Genomic DNA, 22143 nt, shown 5'->3' with positions numbered 1-22143 from the left:
AGATTTATATGTACTTGTCAAAGGCATAGTCCCCCTGTGTTAAATGGTGTCGTTGAAAAAAAAGAAAGAATCTGTTATAGTGCAACATTTTTAGAGTAAAACAATTTAAATTAGATTGAATTTCATTGCTGTACCATTATGACCATGTTGTTGAGCTTTAATTAGTCTCCACATAAGAAAAGACAATTACAAAACTTGTTTAGATTTAGTTCTAGCAACTGTAAATACACATTTTGTCATATATGGCGGGTCATACATATACTAATGCTAAAATAAAAGATGGACACAAATCAAAATATCTGCTGGAATACTATCAACATAAAATGTCCAATTTAGTTTAGGCTTCCAAGATGATTTTACTTAGTGCAAGTTCTATTGTTGGTTAAGGTTTGGTTCCCACTAGATACGCAACAAAACGCAACCTATTTAAGAAAATGCCCTTCCAATAATTGTGTTTGCCCCACCTGCGTGAAATCAAACCTGCGATGTTTGCAGGACTGTTGCGTCGTCGGTTCCCACTTGTGATTACGCAATACAGCACTTTGTGTTGCTGTGTTGCGTTCTAGTGGGAACCACGCTTAACAAACCAGTTGGTAGTAATTATTTTAGGCCGATAACAACCAGTGATTATAATAATTTTGTGGGTTTTTTTTCAGGGAAGAAGTTGATAAAGCTACTACTATTACAGGTCTTCAGCCATACACAAATTACATGATCTCAGTACAAACTGTTGGTGCATGTGGCGAATCTGAATATAGTGCATTTCTAGATATCAAGACAAAAGAACACAGTAAGTCATTTCTGTACACATAGATATAATTGTACTGGGAAGATGTTACAACTTGTCTGTGTAAATTGGCCTTTATATTTAGAGTATTAATTTGTATGGTATATTGTTGTGTATCATAAATTGTATCATAGATAATGCTTTAGATTCTGTTATGCTATCAGTTGATTCTTAAACTGTCATATTAAAATTGTACTATAAAATGTTATAGGCATTATAAAGTTTTATGGTTCAGTAGGCTTAGATTAATATTACCGTTCACAAAATAGATAGACTATTGATAGCATACTTTACAATTATAGATCAAAAGGCAAACATGACAATCATCAGTGGCTATAATAATAATAATAATAAAAACTTTATTTAATCACGGTAACACTTGTTCACCTCAATGGTGTTTTTCGACAAGGCCGTAAGACATTATACACTATTTAGCAATTAAACAAATAACAACAAGAGTTTAACTTGACAATGACAATGACACTTAATACTAAAGATATTAATTAAATTATTAATAAGGATTTAACCAAAAACTGAAAATCTTAATTTACACATCTACATCAATATTAAATTACAGTATTAAAACAAATTAGAATTTTAAAATTTGTAAAATCCAAATCGTACAAAAGAGTGAACACCAATATTAACATTAAGAAAGTAATTACTTACAAATAAATGCTCTAACATATTAACCTTATTGAATTGAAAATCTTAAATACATTTCTGACATCATATAATTTGAACTATAGTATACTTAAATATAATGGTAATCATACATTTTTTAATTTTAATTTAAAATTAAAAGATGTTTTTACATTTTTTATCATATTATGGATCTCAATGGAGATACAAGTTTGTTTAAATTAATTAAAAGATAAATTAAAACAGTCAAAAAGTGATTGCTATGCTTTCTTGTAACTAACCTTTACTCAGTGCAAGACTATAGTCATCTTGGAGTTACAATTTTAAAATTCCACCCTGTACCCCTTCATGTTTGTTTAATTGTTTGTAAAACAACAACTTTTCTCATTTATTTTAGAACCACAGACCCCACCAGCGGATTTGAGGGCCAAGCCTATTGATGCACACTCTGTAGAAATATCATGGGAGCCACCACAGAAGCCCAATGGGATTATAACTGAGTATATCATACTCTACAATATCAATAATACCTCACCAGAAAAACTATGGGATAAACAGCAAAGAAATGGTAATACAATTTATTATTTTTCATCATCCACCATCATCATCATTATCATCACCATCATCATCTCACCATCATTATCATCATCACCATCATATCATCATCATCATCTCACCATTATCATTATCAGCATCATATCATCATTATCATCATATCACCATCATATCTTCATCGTCATCATCACCATTATCATCATCGTCATCATCACCATTATCATCATCATCGTTATCATCATCATCATATCATCATCATACCATCATCATCACCATCATCGTTATTACCATCATATCATCACCATCATCATCATCATCATCGTTATCATATCACCATCATATCATGACCATCATCTAATCATTATCATATCGTAATCATCTCACATTATCATCATATCAATACCATCATCATCATCTCACCATTATCATCATATCATCATCATCTCACCATCATCACTTTCAACGTGATAGGTTAGGTCATCAGTGAAGTCAGTAACACAAGACACATATGTATATACAATGTTGAATTTATCACCAAAATTCCTCTCAATTTTGTTCAGGTTCAGAGACTCTTTCAAACGTGAACAACCTCTTGTCCAACACTGAATACTTCTTTAGGATGAAAGCCAAGAATCAAATTGGCTTGAGCCCAGCTACTGATATGGTTTCTGCAAGAACGTTAACAGCTTCTGACAATGGTAAGATAACTGCTGTACATTATGGATAATTGATTGAGTGTGTGGGGGCAGTATTGTACTCAGCTCTGTTTTGCAATGTTTAAAAGATACCTTGCGGCATAAATGTATAGATGTGTGTATGCGCAAGTTTGGTATCGATTCTGAATTGTATTGTATTTGACATTCAAAATTCCTTTGGTCAAAATTCACAGAGAAACTTTTTTCCTGCACCATATTATATATACTACCAGGTTACCATCTAATGCATGGGCACCATTTAATTAGTGAATTTATGATGACTTCTCTGTGAAATTGGTATTTGCTTATAAAATGTGCTTTCCTAACATAACCGAATGGCTAAAGAAAGGGGAATTAAAATGTGCCCCATTGGTCATACAGTTTAGAGATAGATTAATACATTACACTGTGTTTTTTTTTTACAGAAGGATTGCCTAATCGGCTTCCGGGTATCCTGCTTGGCGTTGGCATTTCAGTTTTCTGTATAGTGGCTTGTATCATCTCATTCATCCTGATTAAAAGGTCTGTTAGGGAGGTTTTGATTCGTAATGACCATCGACCTAATTGGTCAGGTCAATCAAAAGAAGTACAATAATAACTGGGCTCTCTTGGAGACCAGTATTTGACTAAAGAAGTTACCCAGTATAAATAAATAATAAATTCATATTATAAAATATATTTACTTTGAGTAATATTATTTCTACTGATAGTTTGGTTTTATTGTTTTCATGTTGCTTAGAAACGGTAACAGACAAAGTGTGCAGAATAAACCTGAGAGTACAAGAAGAAATGTTGGTAACGGTGAAACCCCAGTAGTGGCCACTAGTGGAATAGCTAGGCCTACTGCTGCTCAAACGCGACCAGTAGCAAACTTCAACCATCTTATTATGTATCAAAACAAACAAAGGGTATAGCTGATTTATTGTTATTTTTAAAAACTTATTTATAAAGGCCCTGGAGACCTATCTTCTTAGTCTTTCTATCACAAAAGTTAAAGTTAACATCATTCTGTTGGAAACCATTTCTGGCAACCCATATGACAATATACAATTATCTGTGAGTAATGTACTGGCAGGTCTGTGCACCTTGAATTGCTGGTAAACGGAAGCAGTGATGTGGGTTCGATTGGTCTGCTTTTATTCCGTTTTTTTTTTTTGCAAAATTTTTTTTTTTTAGTTTGAAGGTTAGTATTTTTCATAGTTTTCACAAGCGCCTTGAGCACTTTGTGGATATGTGCGCTTTATAAATCTTATTATCTTATCTTATCACTGTTGAATATAATCTTTTTTCAATTCTCACTGTTGAATATAATCTTTATTCAATTCTCACTGTTGAATATAATCTTTATTCAATTCTCACTGTTGAATATAATCTTTTCTTGTAGCAATTTGGAAACAATGCTTATTATGTGCCATGCCACTCCAACAGTGCCGGAGGTAGCGGCCATGATCCCGATGATGAAGTCCCGCTTAGTGTCCGTCTTCTTTCTGGTGAGTTTGATCATAATCCTGAACTGATGGACGAAGCGCAAGAGGAAGACCCAATGTTACCAAATGAAAGAACTGCTGATACAGAAATCAAGGATGACCTTGAGAACAATCCCATTCCATTGGTAGCAGATACTATGGCCTCAATAGAGGGAGTGCAGGCAGAAGATTCAACAGCGAGAGTGCAGATAGAGGATTCAACAGAGAGAGATCAGACAGAAGATTCAACAGCGAGAGTGCAGACAGTAGAGGAATCAAGCTTTGAATTGCAACAAACTTCTAAAAGCCGGAATGTTGTGGAAGATCAGTATTCTAATGAAGAAATAGATACCTCTGTTTAAAATGTGTTTTTTTTGTTTATAATTCTATAAAAAATCTATTATGTTATATATTTTATATGATAACCCAGGGTAAAATGTATTTACTTCAGGGTTAGTTTTTTTAAAATTTTTATGTAATTTTATTTGATATTAAGGTATCCTCACAAAAGTATAGATGTAGTCTGTTTCTATGGAAAGCAACCAGCACTTACCTCAATGTTTATTCACATGCTTTGTGTACGAGGGTAGTGTGATATGCCGAACATGACTTTTTATTTTTATAAGTCTGTCATTTTACTGTCATTGTCTTTATTTTATATTACTTGAATCCAAATTATTAATACTAATACTGATGATAAAGATAATTGCTTAATGTGTGTTCACACAGAGAGGCTGTGTGAATGCACCTTTAATGTGAACTTTCCACACTCTAAAGCTCTGTCTACACTATCAAACTTTATGTGACAACAAAATGTGATGTGCCCATATGGATATTTGGGCATATCTCTACCATATTTGGGCACATATTTTGTCAAACTAGTTTGATAATGTAGACATAGCTTAATAAACAAATCTTTGAGTTGAAAGTGTCTCATATCATATCGTCAGGCTAAGCCTTTTTGCTGCAGATTCTGGCGTTATCAGGGCTAAAAAGCAAAACTGCCTTTATAGTATGAATTCAATTCTATTTTACATTTAGTGAGGTGTTTATTTTTATTTTTTTTATAGAACTCGTAATTGAAAATGGTTTATGGTTGTTTTGTTTATAAAGAATGTGACTGAGTTGGTTGAAGCCAATAGTAATCTACCTCAATAATGTAAGGGTACTCTTCCTCATTTCAAATATGTGTGCAAGATTGAGGTTATACAGATGAATGTTTGCATCACGTGTCTCAATAAAACCTAACTACCATAAAGAAGTATATTCAATTTATAGTATTTTAAACCAGAAAAATTATAATGAAAATAATACATTGTTTTGACAATAAGAATTGTTTTGAGACTTTTATGTCGTACATACAACTTAGCTTCTCTAACTGGTGAAAATGCTTAAATGTTTTTTTTTTGTAGTTTTACAATTAGAAAAATGTATGCTTAAGTCATAAATGTATGTGGCCATATTTTGCATTTCAGCTATACATAAAAAAGTGTTTTAAAAGCCTGTATCTGTTTAATGTAATAAGTAAGTTTTTACCAATATTACACTTTTAATGGTGCCATTTTGACAGTAGCATACTACAGCTATCTATCTATCTCAAATTATTGTTACACAGCAAACTCTAACACCCACCGAAAAGCAGTTTTTATTGAAAATTAGGTGCTAGATAAGACTAATTAACATTGCATTTTATCATGTAAATATCTATTTTTTTAGCAATTGTTTTTTTTGACAGCACAAATGATATGGTTTGATTATTGTGATGTCATTGGCAACAGTTTTAAAATTGGATGTAGTAACAATGCATGATGGGATATGGGTATGTTGGATCAACCTTTGAATCAAATAACAGGAATTAAGTGAATGAAGAAGATATAGCTTATTTTGAAATATACTCACAAAATAGTTTAATACCCCAATACCTCCAACTTGTCAAGAATTTTCCAGCATTTTGACGTAAATTTAGGGATGATATAGAGCCCAGTATTTTGTGGTAAATGTCTGCGGGTAAAAACGTCATATAGGGTATCCTTTCATTATTCAACTTAATCTGCTTAATTTTTGTTAAAAGAGCCATTCCAGCAATTCAATAACTTATCCAAAATAGTTGCTGCTCTTTTTATGGCCACCGATTCAAATTACCTCATAAAAATACATTTATTCTTCATTGTTGACCACAGATTAATAATATTAAATTTGAAATATTGTTAATTACCTTTTAATCCTTGAGCAAAAATTGAATTCAGGATTTCTTGTAATGTCTCAGGGCTTTCTTGTGTTTTGAGAAACATTCTCATGCGTTGAGAAACATTGTCATGTCTTGAGAAACATTCTTATGTCTTGGGAAACATTCTCATGTCTTGAGAAACATTCTCATGCCACGGGAAACATTCTCATGTCATGGGAACATTCTCATGTCTTGAGAAACATTCTCACGTCTTGGGAAACATTCTCATGTCTTGGGAAATATTCTCATGTGTTGAGAAACATTCTCATATGTTGGGAAACATTCTCATGTCTTGAGAAACATTCTCATGTGTTGGGAAACATTCTCATGTCTTGGGAAACATTCTCATGTCTTGGGAAACATTCTGCATTTCTTGATAATGTGAAAGCACGTTTACGGGTAAAATGAACACAATGTGTTCATGTTAGTTTCCTGATAAAAAAAATTTGTCTTTGAGACGAAGAAATAAATTTGTTAAAGTACAGGAATAGACAAGTGTATTATATTATCACGCTTTTACTACCTCATTTTAACAGAGTCTCAGGCTGGTTTGTTAGTTGTTAGATAAGAAAAATTTGACCAATGATGTATTATGACTTATGTACAAGATTGGTTATGATTGGTTGGTTAATAAGTGCAGAAATGTGTTCTCATGTAATGCTATTGCGTCAAGTATTGTAAGTAGTTTAAGGTAGTTAAGTATTTTTTAATGAAAAATTGAGCGAGTAAAATATTGATATAGGTTTCTACATCATTGGCCACACCTATATCATTATCGTATACAATATCATCATCATTATCATCATCTTTATCATCATCTTACTATCATCATCATTATTATTATTATTATCTCACTGTCATCATCATCCACATCATCATTATCATCATCTCACTATCATCATCCACATCATCATTATCACCATCATCATCACCATCATCATCATCATCATCATCATCATTATTATCACCATCATCATCATCATCATCATCTCTCTGTCATCATTATCATATCACTATCATCCACCATTATCATTATCGTCGTCATCACCATCATCATCATCACACTTAGAAATTTAAGGTAAATCCTCCTATAGTAATTGTTACAAATAAGATATCAATTAATAATGAAATAGCATAATCAGGTTTTGAATGTGATGAACAATAGTGTATACTGGTTGGTACCAATTGCGTTTTCAATTTGTTGCTGGGTTAGGAGGACAAAAGTATTATACTCAATTATCTTAATCATAACATTTCTTTTTTTTATTACCGTATATCCTCAGGTTTTATCTCACTTTGGGTCTGATTTCACAAACAGAGGCATATCTCCGGGTATAGTCCCAGTATTGACTTTTTATCTGGATGTAGGCCACTCTCTAGCCAGTTCAGATGAGTTTTTACAAGAAATGCTTACCAATAATTTTTTTTTCCTGAACCAGGCTTTCTCCCGCAAAGTTGGCCCAATTTCGTGTTCTATGGGGTTGGAATTATACCAGAAGATATACGGTATTAACTTGTATATAGTAGATATCTGTATTCATACAATGTAATCTTGGTTTTTTTTTCAAAAACTCTGATTTAATTCGTACCAAATACTACTGCAATGCTTAAGTTGTTCTCGTGTTGGACTCAAATCGTCCACTAAATCGCTTGAGCTTGTTGGTTTCTATTACATTTCTAATCTCCTTGCTTTAATCTTCTTTATACCTCACTCACTCTCTGCCCTACCAATGAAGTTAGTCCACTCATGGAAGAGTGTCTACCTCTGTATGAGTCATAGATACTAAAAGTATAGTGTCTTTAAGAATATATTGATAGCTCAAATTAATCTTCAAATGACAATGCAATTGTTTTAAATTTGTTTGATGTTTTTAAAGATATGCATGTTAAAAATCTAGTTTTATATGCAAATCTTTGCAAAAGTGGTAAGAGATTTGAAAACGATTATTGTTGATTTTAAATTTTATAGTTAAATGAAAAAATCTGTTTTTTTTATAGACGAAATCATTAAAAATTTTAAATGATTACCAGCGTTTTTAAGCCATCAACCCATCCTTCTAGTCATATTGTTTGAATTAGACTACCGTTTATGATTAGGATAGCCCCATGCTTAAGTATATTCTCACTTTCTAATTTAGGCTAAATTCAGACATAAGACGTTGGTAAATCCGTTGTTAATACAATTCAACTATTTTTGTCAAATTTGGTAATCTCAAACTTTGTGATATGTTTGATTGCCTTTCCTTGCCTTGTTGCAGCTGATCTTAAAATTTTAGCTTAAAAAGCATGTTGAAGTTTTGTCGCACTTAAAAAAAAGTGATTATGATTTTGATCAATTTGTATGAAAATTGTTTTTACTAGATTCACACATACACGTAAAGATGCATTTTGGGTAATCTATTAAGCACGCTTCGCTAGCTAGGCTGGTAAAGATTACTTTTGATCAACGAGTCCTCAATGCTACTTGATGCTTGTTTGTCTTGATGCTGTTGCTTACCAAACTTTCATTTTCCTAAGTGCAGGCTTAAGACCGATGGTAATATATTAGAAGAGGCACAACACAAGATTTTATGTATTTTATACATTGTATGTGTGAATCTTGTATTTCCTTTCCACTCAATGTATCAATAAAGTTGATATTGAGTAGAATTAAAATTAAACTAAGTTGTTTTAATTAATAGAAGCAATGTTATTCCCTGCATAAGTAAATCCCACAGTGATTCAGATTAATATTCGTAAAAAGAAAAACATTTTGGCAGATATGCCGTGTCATACCTATATTTCTGATGAAATCTCTTGCTAATCTGATGTTAATGCATCTCTCTATTCATTAATGTAGTCTTTATATAAACATAATAATTAACATTTATTTACACAAATAATAAACTTGATCTACACTATTAATTAATTTTAGTGAACATTTGCCAAATTCAGCAGTTAATGGCGATCTTATACGGAGTAGTACAATAATATTGAGTATTTAAGTAGATTGTATTGTTACCTTTGAACAATAATAATATAAGCAACTGTATTTTGTAGAAATTATTAATCTACATCACCACCAGTGGTAAACCCATTTACTGTAGTTATCATCAAGTTATTAATTTGGGTATTGTTGTTGAATTAAAGCATCATCATATAATACTTGGCATATAAATTACAGTACAGACTGTGATAACAACATCAATGGAATCCAGTCATGTTCATTTAGTAACTAACAGTAGTAACAACATACCAATCTCAATAAGCAGGCATATAATGTAATATAATCCACAAACTAGTGTATTAAGCATTAACAGAATCCATGTTAGGATTATGTCTCAGTGATATTATGTCAGTGATTAAGTCTTGTTTCTAAACTAATTAAATAGTTGTTAAGTTAATAATAAGAGATAATAATTGGTTATTAATAATGATTATTGGAGAGATTATATACATCATTAAACTACCATCAATTTATCAAATGTTGTTTTAAGAGATTCTTTATTTCTGTATTTAAACAAAACAAATCAAAGAGACAAAAATAATGATGATATTGGAAGATGATGTTTGTGTATTTGTTTCATCGAGAGGATGATTTTATGCGGCCCTCAACAAAAAATGACACACACATTAAAACTCTATGAAACTTATGAAAATTACAAAAAAAAGGAAATAGGGTACGCATGTCAAAAACACATCCATTTGGAAAATGGAAATGCGTTTTTTATTTTTCTCTTTGAATAATATTATAGGAGGTAATACAAAAATTGTGTGCTGGGTCATTTTTTGTATACTGCGCCCTCAACTTTAAGTTGGTTGGGTATTATTTTGTGTGTAAATCAATCGCAGCTGGGCCAGAGGGTGGATATCCACTACATTTAAGTGCTATATTAGAGGTCAGTGTCGTGTGGTCTGAGAGGGGCCTTGAACTGACGATTTTGGTGAGAAAACAAATTTGATTATGAACCTAACTGGACACCGTCGTTATAGATTTGGCCATTGTATTTCGAGTTTGTGTTGGATGATGACCGTTTGCCCATGGCGTCGATGGACGCATTTTGGTCGTGTTTGATCTTCGTGATCATTTTCGTTTTACTCTCAGGTGAGAATTATTATATTATTACTTGTGATGTTGGTAAATTGACCAAATAATCCTCTTTTACCTAGGCCTAGCTAGACATGGTAGATCGCGAGAAATTTCGAGCAGTGTTCGCTTGAAAGTCCCCGATATTAAGTATGTGCTTAAATGCTAAGCCAAAATGATACAGTTATCAATTGTATATTTTCCCAAGAGAAGGCTGAAAAGGGAAGTATTATCATTTACTTTATTTATGTGATAATACTGTTTAATATAAATAACGTGTTTTCATTTTTTATGAACTGTAAAATATTGTGGCGATTGACATGATTTAATAGGCTATTGTTTATATGACACATAACACATGCATCGCGTAGTGTCATGTTATGGTCGTTGGTTGTTGTGATGGAATTCCCTTACAATACAATGTGTTTATACATTTGATTGTTTTGTATGGAATGGATAGTCTTTTTGTTGTAACTTTGCTATTTATTTTATGCTAAGATTAATATGTTGTGGAGGGTATTAATTCTAATTTTGGAAAATTTTATTTATTTTTTTATTTGAAATTATTTTGAAAAATTAAAAGTGACATTTTTATGTTTAAATTTTAAATTTAATTACCATATTTATAACACTGTAGGACCACAGCATAAATTAAGGACCATATTTTGAATTAATAGGGAATCGATACATAATGAATTTATTATCATTGGACCACCTGTCCTTAGCAAGTACTAGGCTAAGCCTAAGTGATCAAAATTATTATTCAGGGACCACATTTTTAATGGACCATTTACTGTATATTCCTGAACAGTAATTATTTTTATCATGGATTTATAGCTCCATGTTTTTATCATCTAATAATCGATTTTGTAAATAAAATAAAAATAAAATCATTTTTTTAATGTTTGCAGGACATACAAATTCTCAGGAATTAGGATTTATCCAAGATCCTCAGGATGTGATAATAACTAAATCATTCGCTTTCCGCTGGGATTGCATTCCGCAACCGGACTCAGCTGGCGCCATTGGGAAAGTTACATGGAAAAAAGATGGACAAACTATGGAGTTAAGTAACCGCCATCAAATTTTAAGTAATGGATCTTTATATTTCTCATATGTACGTGGGAAAAAGTCTGGTGTAACTGATGAAGGACAATATCAGTGCTGTGTAGATAAAAATATCACGAGTGGAATTATTGGAACTGAATGCAGCAAAAAAGCATATTTGACCATTGCTGGTAAGTACACCTGTATGTCCAACTTATATTAATTCATTATATAAAAAAAATACAAATAATGTTTAGTGAATTTTTTAGGTTTATATTTTTTATTTTTACTTATTCCGGTAGATAAGATATATTAAATTAATACAAAATTTACAAAATATTAACAAGAAATTAAAAAAAAAAGATAAAATTATTTGTGATATTCTGAAATGAAGGTCTACAGTACACTGTAGGTTTGTCGGAGATGTCCAGTGTGGTTGCTCAATTGAGATTCTTAGTAACAGTATCATAGACCATAATATAACCCTTAACCTACAATACATGATACAGGCACCACATGTGATACTACATACTGTATGAGATGCTGTATTATGGAAGTTTCCTATGATACTGGGCAAATGTTGTCATATGTGGAGATACTGTGTATCAGGAGCTCACTGCAATATTGTTGAACATTGTGCAAGTATTAATAAATGTTAACTGTACTCAGATATTGAATATCTCCATCTACTGCAAATACACTACAGTAGCTTGTACAGTGTAGAATGTCAGGTTACCGTATTTGATTATACTGTGAATCGTACAGCATTCAAAATGCATGAAAGCTTTGTAATGACGGTCATTAAATCCTGACCATCTGTCATGCAATCGGTGTCCAGTGTTTACTACATAACTACGCAAGATGGACATGAGAATGCATTGTCCAGTGTTTACATAACTACGTAAGATGGACATGAGAATGCATTGTCCAGTGTTTACTAATTATGCAAGATAGATAGCGACATACAGCAAAGGCTGTAATAAAGAAAATGTTTATTTTTAACTATAACTAGCTTGTATTTTAATAGTAGTGAAATAAACATTTATATTGTGAGTAATAATTAATAAAAAATGATAATAAAACTGTATACTATTACTATACTTCATTATTAAATTAGAATGTTTTACTTTATTATCTGACCTCTACAGTATATTTGTGTATTGAGCACTTTACTCGGATATGAATGATTTAAACTTATTTATTCTGAAATGTACTATTTTTTGATAGATTTGTGTTAATTGTAGTTTATAGGTTTCAATGACCTTTGGGTAAAATAGGATATTAAATTTCATTGATATCGTGAACTGTTAAATATCGTATATTTACTGTGTAGTGGGCCCTTAACAAATAGCTTATTTTTTATGACATGATAAAATTTTAAATCAATGAGAAAATTGAGTTCAATTTTAATCGGATGTGTGTGTACGGCGCCATTACCTTGTTATGGAAGCAAGCAGTGAACTGCATAATGAACCCAACAACAACACGCTTGTGGGTAAAACAACAAGGATAACATTCTGAGAAATGCCTGCTCATTGTAGGCCTACTGTAAATAAAGAAAGAAAGGTTTTGATTGAGGTGCTGACAGATTATTTATTGAATGATATTAACAGTATACTGTATGGCTATACAGTACATTATTTTTGTATTAAAAAAAAATATGTGGAAATCCAGGTGTCTCCATTATTACATAAGTTATTCAGGGATACTACAGTAAGATGTAAAATAGGTCTAATTTACAGTATTTAAAGAGTTTTATTTTAAGCCTTATTTTCAGCTTGGTCCCCACTTGCAACGCAATATTGTATGTAGGAGCAATGCAAGTTAGTTGACCAATCACAAGTGACAGTTCAGATGGCCATTGCGTTGGATTGGTCGGATTACTTGAATACAATATTTACAGTATTTACTAAAATAGATTTTAATTAACTAGATGACCTTATGTTTAATCCAGTATCAAATACGATTTTTTGTTTAATTTTGTATCGTATTTCCCTTTGTACTAATGAAATCTAACCATGTAATGTAAATAATGTATACATTTGTAAGTATTGTTTTATTAGCGCTGTAGCATCATTGGGTCAGTTCATCATTGGCAGCGAGCCAATATTCTATGTCGCTTCCTTTGCTCTGATTGGTTTAAATCTGATACTTAATTGTCATTTTACAAGAGAAAAATTCAAGCATCCCTGTGGATGAATTACAAAGTGTTTGTGGTTTAAAATTCCTTTTACTTATCAGAATAATAATGATTGTAGGTCAGAATTGATTGTTGATTATCTGGAATTATTGGTACATAGTTATCATATAGTGTAGATGAGTGACCGTAGTGCGGTAGTCATCATGTAGAACATATTCAACTTAAATGATAGTTTCATTTGTGATGCTACACATTAATGGTAACATATAAAATATGCCAATTTCATTTATTTAATTATTATTCACGAAAATGAAAATTATACAATATATTTGAAAAAAGTTTGAATATGAAAATATTAGATCATTTAATGAATTAAAAAAAAATTATTATTGTAAATTGTACTGTAATGTAAGCAAATTCAATTTTTACCTATGATTTTGCCTTTTGAATGTCCAAACCAATTGTTTGTCAATTAAACATTTTTACCTATTAAGCTCAGTCATACCATAATAGATATTACTGTATTTAGTTCACTATAATATCTGTATGGTCATACAGTAAACCTTGGTCAAACCTGTAATCCACTATCATGGCATATTGCCAAACCATCACTGTGCTTGCCTTTATTGTAATATGCAAATTAGGTCCTTGGCATTTTGGCTCCACTCCATTGGCACTGGTGTGGCTGTTATTGACCCCGTTGCCTTAGGTGGCTGATAGTACAGCTCTTCTAGTAATCGCTATTACCCCCTCGGGTAACATTTCATTGGGTAATATTAATAATGCAGAAATTCTTCTTGGTCAGTTTGGTCAGAAACCATTTAACAAATCTATTACACAATGTTGTCAAGGAAATGAACGTATAGAATTAGGCTTTTTAAGACAAAATACAGTGTTAATACCATCTTTTTTCTGACGCATTGTTAATACCTTTTACATTCTGATTTTTCATGATCACAAATTACAGTATAATTAGTTTTGACCACAGATTAAAATTCTTTCTTTCTGTGACTTATTTAAAATTATTTTACATTATTTAAAAGAAAAATATTTTAAGTTAATGCGTAGTGCGTTTTTCATTTATTTATTTATTTATTTATTTTATTTCAACAATATTTTACGAGGTGGGCCATCCAGCCAAAGCTGCAAAAAATACAATGTGACAAGAAACATAATAAGTTGAATTTATAAAGATTAGCAAAATAATATAATGTATCATTTAAATGTTTGGTATTTTGAATGTTAATTGCCATATTTTCCTTTGGTTTTTTTTAGCTAAGCCCATTTTTACAAGCCTGCCAGAGCCAGTAATCACAAGGCTAGGAGGGGTTGCCAGGTTTTTCTGCGGAATTGATGCAGCGCCGCCAGCAACTGTCAAATGGCATCATGGGAAAAATGCTATTGGAGAAGATGAAGGCAGCGGGGATGGAGTTGGATCAAAGTTAGTTTAAAAGCAATACTGTCTGCTTTTTAAATAATATTAAATATTCAATTTTGTTTCGAATTGTCTTGTGTTTAATGTAGCACATTTGACAGTGTAAACCGGTCTTATTGGGATACAGTACTACTACTGTAGAGCTATAAGCCCCTTTCACACTGAGCTGTAAGACAATTTTGTATACTATACTGTATGTCATCTGACTCGGGAAAAAAAAGCCAACATAAAATTCGCTTTTGATGGGAGATTGTTTGAAAATTGAAATTGTGATTACTGTACTGTTGAGTACTGTTTTCATATTTAATCCATGACGGATTTTGTTTACTTTGAAGTATATACAACGACCCTTGGGGTAAAATAAAGTGACCTTGAGTTTAGCTCAGTTGAAGGGTATTTTGCAATATATCTAACTGTACCCTGTCATAATTTATGAATATTTATCAGTACTTTAGAATTATCTGCCAATAAAGCTGATAAGAGTATTGGGATAATTCTACCTTCATAAGTAAATTTGTCTAATTTAAAATATTAATAAACATTGTCATGATTTGTTGTTTAATGATACTAGCACCTTCCATTCCAATTTAAATTTATTTTGTCAAAATACTTGAATCTACGTTATTTTCCATGATTATATAATAATTTTATTATTACTGGTTATATTACATTACAGTATACAGTACTGATTCTATGTCAATGTTAATATTAACATGTCAAGGAATGGATATCAATTTTCTTTTTTTCAATCTTTTTTTTTCAATGCCTAAAAATTATTCGGTTAATTTTTTACTTAAATTATATCATAAAAGAAAAATCACATCCTGATTAACTAAATTTCACACCTGTAGGTGTGAACATATTCGTTGTTTTATTTTATTTTTAACTAACTTGTCTGTCCACAAAAGTTGGTATACTGTAACCCAAAAACTGTGAGGTACTTTAAATCCAAAAAAGTACAAACAAACTCTGTTCAATAAAAGTAGAACTATAGTATTTGTATTAAAATCTTTAATTTTGAAATAATTGTTTAAAAAATCAATTATCTAGACTATGATATTAGTCAATTTTGTGCCTAGCTGAACTTCAATTTGAATACATAAAAATTGATAAAATATGATGATAATAATAATTTTGATCATTTACGATAGGAAAATGAAATTAATTTGTTTAACGTAATAAATTACAGATTTACGGTTCTTCCTGGGGGTGCTTTACAAATTGTTGATGTCACCGAACAGGAAACGGGAGAATACCGATGTGTCGTTCAAAACATTGCCGGTAAAAGACAAAGCCAACCAGTAACGTTGTCGCTCAATTCAACATTACGACAGCCCATAGATGTTGTATTTGTTAAGTCTCCTGATGCTATTGTTCGTAAACGTCATACAAATGTGGTGATGGAATGCTTTGTGGATTTGCCCGAGTCTTGTACTGTGGCGTGGATACATAGCAAACAAGGTAAGTTACATCATCATTTTGCGTTAAGCTTGGTTCTCACTTGGAGACAATGCAACAATGTAGGCCCAATATGTATTGTACGCAAGTGTGTTGACCAATAACAACAGTTTGGATGATCTATCGTGTCAAATTACGATGATGGGCTTAGGTCCTTGTGTTGCATCCAAGTGGCTATAAGAACCTAGAAGTCTAATGTGCATGTCTTTGGGGGTTAAGGGGAAGGGGGGCATGTTACAAAGAAATTTATTAAAGAGAAATCGACTGAAAAGGGATGAGAGTCTGTAGTACCATATGTACCAATACGGCCAGCAAAACCTTTAATGCACTGAACGTTTCAAACAATTTAAAATGCACTCTGAAAACTAGACTTTGCAGGGGAAAACTAGGCATTTTGAGCTACCCTAAAGGGTGTCTGGTTTTGAGACATTTCTGAGCTTTAGTCTGGTTTTGGGGTCTTGTGTCACCCTAGAAGGTAGTCTGTTTTGTGCACTTTTTGGTCCAACCCATTTTGAGCAGTCTGGTTTTCGAAGAATTGAAAATGTAATGTATTCTACAGTTAGTACTTTTAAACTATTTACACTATTGACTAGATCAGCTGAGGGAGTGTGTTGTTCAATAACCTGCACACTATCAAGTAAACAATCAATGATATTTTATTGTAATAATGAAGGCTATTGTAGTTAATTTGAATTAATTTGATTCCGGTTGATTTCATTCTCAATCTATTATTTCTCAAAAGTACGATTGGTTCAAAAATATAAATTTAGGCTTAGAATTCACCCTTAGCAACCAACAACAATTTGACATGATTAAACAACTAAACACAATGATCAACAACGGTTTTTAGTTTGAGAAAAATTAGGCTGCAACATGATTTTTTTATAAAACAAATCACTTAAAAAAACCGGTTATCAATAAAACCATTGAATAAACAAAAGCGAAAAACCGTTCTTTTTGATTGTTTCTATAGAAACAGGTCCTACTTGACTTTGTACATAAATAGATAGTAAATAAATAGTCTTTGTACACTACATTAACTTTCTGCTTTTATGATATTGTTTATGGACAATAAACAAATCACTAAGATTATGTAGCAATGAATATATTTATTTTGGATATTGTAGGATTGTCAAAATATTGATTTATATTTTGTTGATACAGATTTTCCATAGCATAATGATTTATCACCTTCAGCTGTTTATGTAGGTAACGCAATTTAGGACATGGCACTTTCTTATGACACTTTTTATCTAAAGGAAGTGTGCAACATTATAACACACCCTTATGGATGCTGGGTCAAGCTATATCTGATGTTTACCGTAAAAAGCCAACAATATTGGCATGGGTTCGGGGCGACTTGCTTCTAGTTGTGGTGGTGGAACAAGCCTTCTAAGGGCTATAAACTGAAGGTCCAGTGTACACGTCATTTTACCTGTGTTACTTTAATTAATAACCCAGTCATTCAAGATGAGGGGTGAACTGGTTCACAAGAAAGCCCCCGTGTCAGGGGTTTACCACCTATCTGATAGGACAGTGATTAATTTACTACTGTATTGTGTCCAAGATACTGTAAAATAAACAATTAAAAAAAAGGATATTGAAGATGAATCAAAATGGTATACTGTAAACGTTTTTAATGACGTTTGTCAGATAAATTTTTAGAACGCAGAATTGATTATTTAGCATATGAAGCACAAGAGATGTAATTAAACACTGTAGCTTGTATTACTCACAATTAAGATAAGATAATTACTGTATAGAAAGCTCATCAGAATTTCAACAAAGAACTTTTGTATAATTTAGTACTGTAGATAAACTACACATTTCTTGGTTAAAGGCTATCACCTCAACACTAGATTTATTAAGTAATGGAAATAAACACAATTTGAAATAGAACTTCTTTATGGGCTGTTAAGTTAATGGATGACAACTTTTGCATCATATTTAATGTAATTGTTCCCATTTATGTTCTTGAGTATTAAAGATGATTTCGTTTTCGATCTGTTTCTGTCTTATTTTTACATTTACTGTATTACAATGGTCAAAAAGGTGTGTTTACACACACTACACTGTTAGGTTTGTTAATTCTTAAGCATCTGAATCATATCTGAGTTACTGTACATCCAATGAAAGTGTACTGATTTTATACCTCCAAGTATACCTTCAACTGCAATATAACTCTGATGGGTTTCAGAGATACACCCGATTAGTTCGCCAGTCAGCCCAGCTTCCCCAAAATTTTGGAAATTACAATGCAAAAGTTAAGTTCAGGACTTCATTTTTCACTGCATTTTTAATTGGTCTAATGTTTGTGTTTGAACGCAATTTAACTCCGATAGAGAGAAGAGCATGTACACATAGGTAAACTTAATTTTGAAGCATCATTTGGGAGGTCATGTGATAAAGCCATTATCTGTTGACCTTTGCCTATTTCATTTTGTATCAGAGAAGAATCGTGTCAATCATGATAATAAAAGATTATTATTATTGTGATGTTTTTGTGATGTGGTAAACCAGTAAATATGGTGTACAGTTAAATATTTAATTAGTTATGTTTACATGCTTTTTTCTGAGTTACATTGCGGTCTATCACAGTTACATTGCGGTCTATCACAGTTACATTGCGGTCTATCACAGTTACATTGCGGTCTATCACAGTTACATTGCGGTCTATCACAGTTACATTGCGGTCTATCACAGTTACATTGCGGTCTATCACAGTTACATTGCGGTCTATCACAGTTACATTGCGGTCTATCACAGTTACATTGCTGTCTATCACAGTTACATTGCGGTCTATCACAGTTACATTGCGGTCTATCACAGTTACATTGCGGTCTATCACAGTTACATTGCGGTCTATCACAGTTACATTGCGGTCTATCACAGTTACATTGCGGTCTATCACAGTTACATTGCGGTCTATCACAGTTACATTGCGGTCTATCACAGTTACATTGCGGTCTATCACAGTTACATTGCGGTCTATCACAGTTACATTGCGGTCTATCACAGTTACATTGCTGTCTATCACAGTTACATTGCGGTCTATCACAGTTACATTGCGGTCTATCACAGTTACATTGCAGTCTACATTACATTGGGGGACAAATGGCAAAATCAGCACTGTGGTCATGTTACAAGAGTTGTCAAAACAATATAGATTATCTGATAACACTCCTAGAATGTAGAAAGCCTCTTGCCATCCCGCCTCCCCATTGTCTACCCTGTATCGCAGTTACATTACTCTTAATGTGAATTCTGCCTTTAAACATCCAATGTGCTAGATAGAACATGGACAATAATGTGAGAATCTAAGATCTTTTTTAATAGCTACTGATGGCATGCCATTAGGATATAAGATAACAACAATATAATGAAATGTTGATTGATCGGTTTGTGTTGTATTTAGTAAAAACATGAAATGCTCAAGGTGAATAGAGATGAAGAAAAGTACAAAAACAGATAACAAACATTAATGATTGATTGTTGTCATTAGAGACATTTTGAGACTTGTTCTACTTACAAAGCATATCATCAGCTTTATGTTCGACATTTTGATATAAAGAGATCAAACTCTTTCTCTTTTTATATACTCTGTACATACAGGTATTTTTAATGTTTGTTGATGTTATGTAATGTTTTTTTTTCTTTCTTTTAACCGCACCACAAATGGCTTTGTTTTTGTGAGTGCCACAGTTCTAAAGATGAAGTGTCCAAATTAAATCAATAAATAAATACTTACTACGTTGAATTTCAGATATTAAAAATGTCAAAATATCACAAAAATAACAATACAAAAAAAAGGAAAATTAAATATTTATTTTTAATATTAAAATTGTCTAGAAGTACAAGCACTTGTCAGGTGATGACCCTTATAAACAATATCAGTGTACTGGAATAAATATAAATATATTTTTTTTAATTACAAAAAAAGTTTTTATTGATGGCCACAAACTTATCTAATGAAAATATTAAATAAATTTTGTTTTTCAGATGGAAAAATAGTTGAATTGTCGAGCCGAGCAAGTTCAATAGGCCGTAATAACCTGATGTTACAGGACTTGTCATCAGATGATTCTGGCTTGTATTCCTGCCAAGTTCTTCAAGCTGGGAGCGTTGTAGCTGAAAGAAGTGCTAAACTAACAGTTGTAGGTAAGTTTTAAGAACAAAGTGAATTGTCTATTTTGTGCCCAGCTTACCCGGATAAACCGACAATAGCCCATGCTTTCCAGAGAAAGAATTATTTGTCAATTGGAAACTTAAAATCAGGACACAAAAAATAACTTTGTAAATTATTTTTCAATTAATTTCAGGTAAATTGTGTACTTGTATTGGTCATTCCTTGATAATGACAGATAGACAACAATTTTGAAATCATTAATCATGATTTACCTCAAAATTATATTATACTTCTCGATATTACATTTGATAATGTACGTACAAGATTGTCTTTGTCTCTGTTGACAAGTACTAATGTAATAATATTGAATGTAGGAAAGTTACGATATGCTAATATACTCTATAAATAATACTTATATTCATAAGTAATAGCAATCGGACAAAGGAATGACTGACCAATGACCATCATTAAATCCATTGAGAAAATATTCATTTCCATAACTTGATTCATGAATATTATGATGTAGGTTACAGTAAGGTGTATACATGCATTATTGAAACTGACAGAACTAATTAAAGTAACACATATCCTTAAATACTAAAGTTGTTTTGTGACTCAGTTCAGAAATCTGGGTCAGTTTGATTGGGGTAGATTTTAATTTAAAAAACACCTAAGTTGTCGTCATTTGTGCATGGGCTTACCTGTGTGTAAATACATTGGCCACAGTTAGTAACTAATTATTAGACCATTTTTGACTAAATATGTTCAAATACTTGTTTCAAACAATAGTCTATTTGTAAAGTCAGTAAATTAGTATTTCATCATTTTTCGGAAGAAACACAGCACCTCAAAAGTATCCTGGTGCCATTTTGTATGTAAACATTCATCACCAGCTGAAGAACTTGTTTGATGCGGCGGCCGAAAGTTCGCACCCGCACGAATATTTCCCATGGCCTTTAGCACCTGTTTGTAAAGGCACTTAAAACGCTTGGGATTATAAAGATTCACATATAGTGTAAATAGCCTTAATGGTTGATAAAGTATAGCACAGGTAGTGATACCATAAGGTTAGATAATTACAAGTATCAGGAAATATAGGATCAAAACTTGAAGGTTGAAATGGACTTGGATTTGGTTATTCACCATATTGATTGACCCATGTCCAGTTGAATAAATCTAGGCCAATTATAAGCCTATGACTGCCGCATGTGATCTAATTATGTAGGAGGAATAGCGGAGTTAAGTATATCAAGGTGTTGATAAAAGTGTTGCTAAATTGATTCAATGATATCTATAAGTAAACATCACTTTATAAAGCTAATTTTGTCGTCGGTTTAAATGTTTCTGTATATTTTTCCCATTTTTGTGTTAGTTAGTTGATCTACATATATTTTTTTATTTAAATATAACAAAAATATAATTAAAACAATGTGGTATCAAGGATGAACCTTAATAGTCACAAAAGAATTTGTTTATTAGTTATCCGCTTGGTATACCAA

At 31.9% G+C, this 22143-nt stretch overlaps 2 protein-coding genes across 2 annotated transcripts in view; both read left to right on the top strand.

The window, feature by feature from the left end:
- LOC144836626 (protogenin B-like) overlaps positions 1-9830 on the top strand; it is a 38979-nt gene extending 29149 nt beyond the window's left edge. Inside the window, exons 13-18 of the mRNA XM_078691596.1 lie at positions 657-790; positions 1827-1997; positions 2545-2682; positions 3105-3201; positions 3419-3587; positions 4064-9830. Of these exons, the coding sequence (XP_078547722.1) occupies positions 657-790; positions 1827-1997; positions 2545-2682; positions 3105-3201; positions 3419-3587; positions 4064-4507 (1153 nt within the window). The 3' untranslated portion in view covers positions 4508-9830. The remainder of the gene's footprint in view (positions 1-656; positions 791-1826; positions 1998-2544; positions 2683-3104; positions 3202-3418; positions 3588-4063) is intronic.
- A 386-nt stretch (positions 9831-10216) lies between these two features.
- LOC144851815 (protogenin B-like) overlaps positions 10217-22143 on the top strand; it is a 35067-nt gene continuing 23140 nt past the window's right edge. Inside the window, exons 1-5 of the mRNA XM_078709445.1 lie at positions 10217-10456; positions 11350-11676; positions 14901-15066; positions 16250-16521; positions 20518-20676. Of these exons, the coding sequence (XP_078565571.1) occupies positions 10393-10456; positions 11350-11676; positions 14901-15066; positions 16250-16521; positions 20518-20676 (988 nt within the window). The 5' untranslated portion in view covers positions 10217-10392. The remainder of the gene's footprint in view (positions 10457-11349; positions 11677-14900; positions 15067-16249; positions 16522-20517; positions 20677-22143) is intronic.

Source organism: Antedon bifida, chromosome 1 (genome assembly GCF_963402885.1).
Source record: "Antedon bifida chromosome 1, ecAntBifi1.1, whole genome shotgun sequence".
Taxonomy (NCBI): Eukaryota; Metazoa; Echinodermata; class Crinoidea; order Comatulida; family Antedonidae; genus Antedon; species Antedon bifida.
Note: the sequence above shows the minus strand (reverse complement) of the source record. Positions and strands in the feature narration are given on the sequence as shown.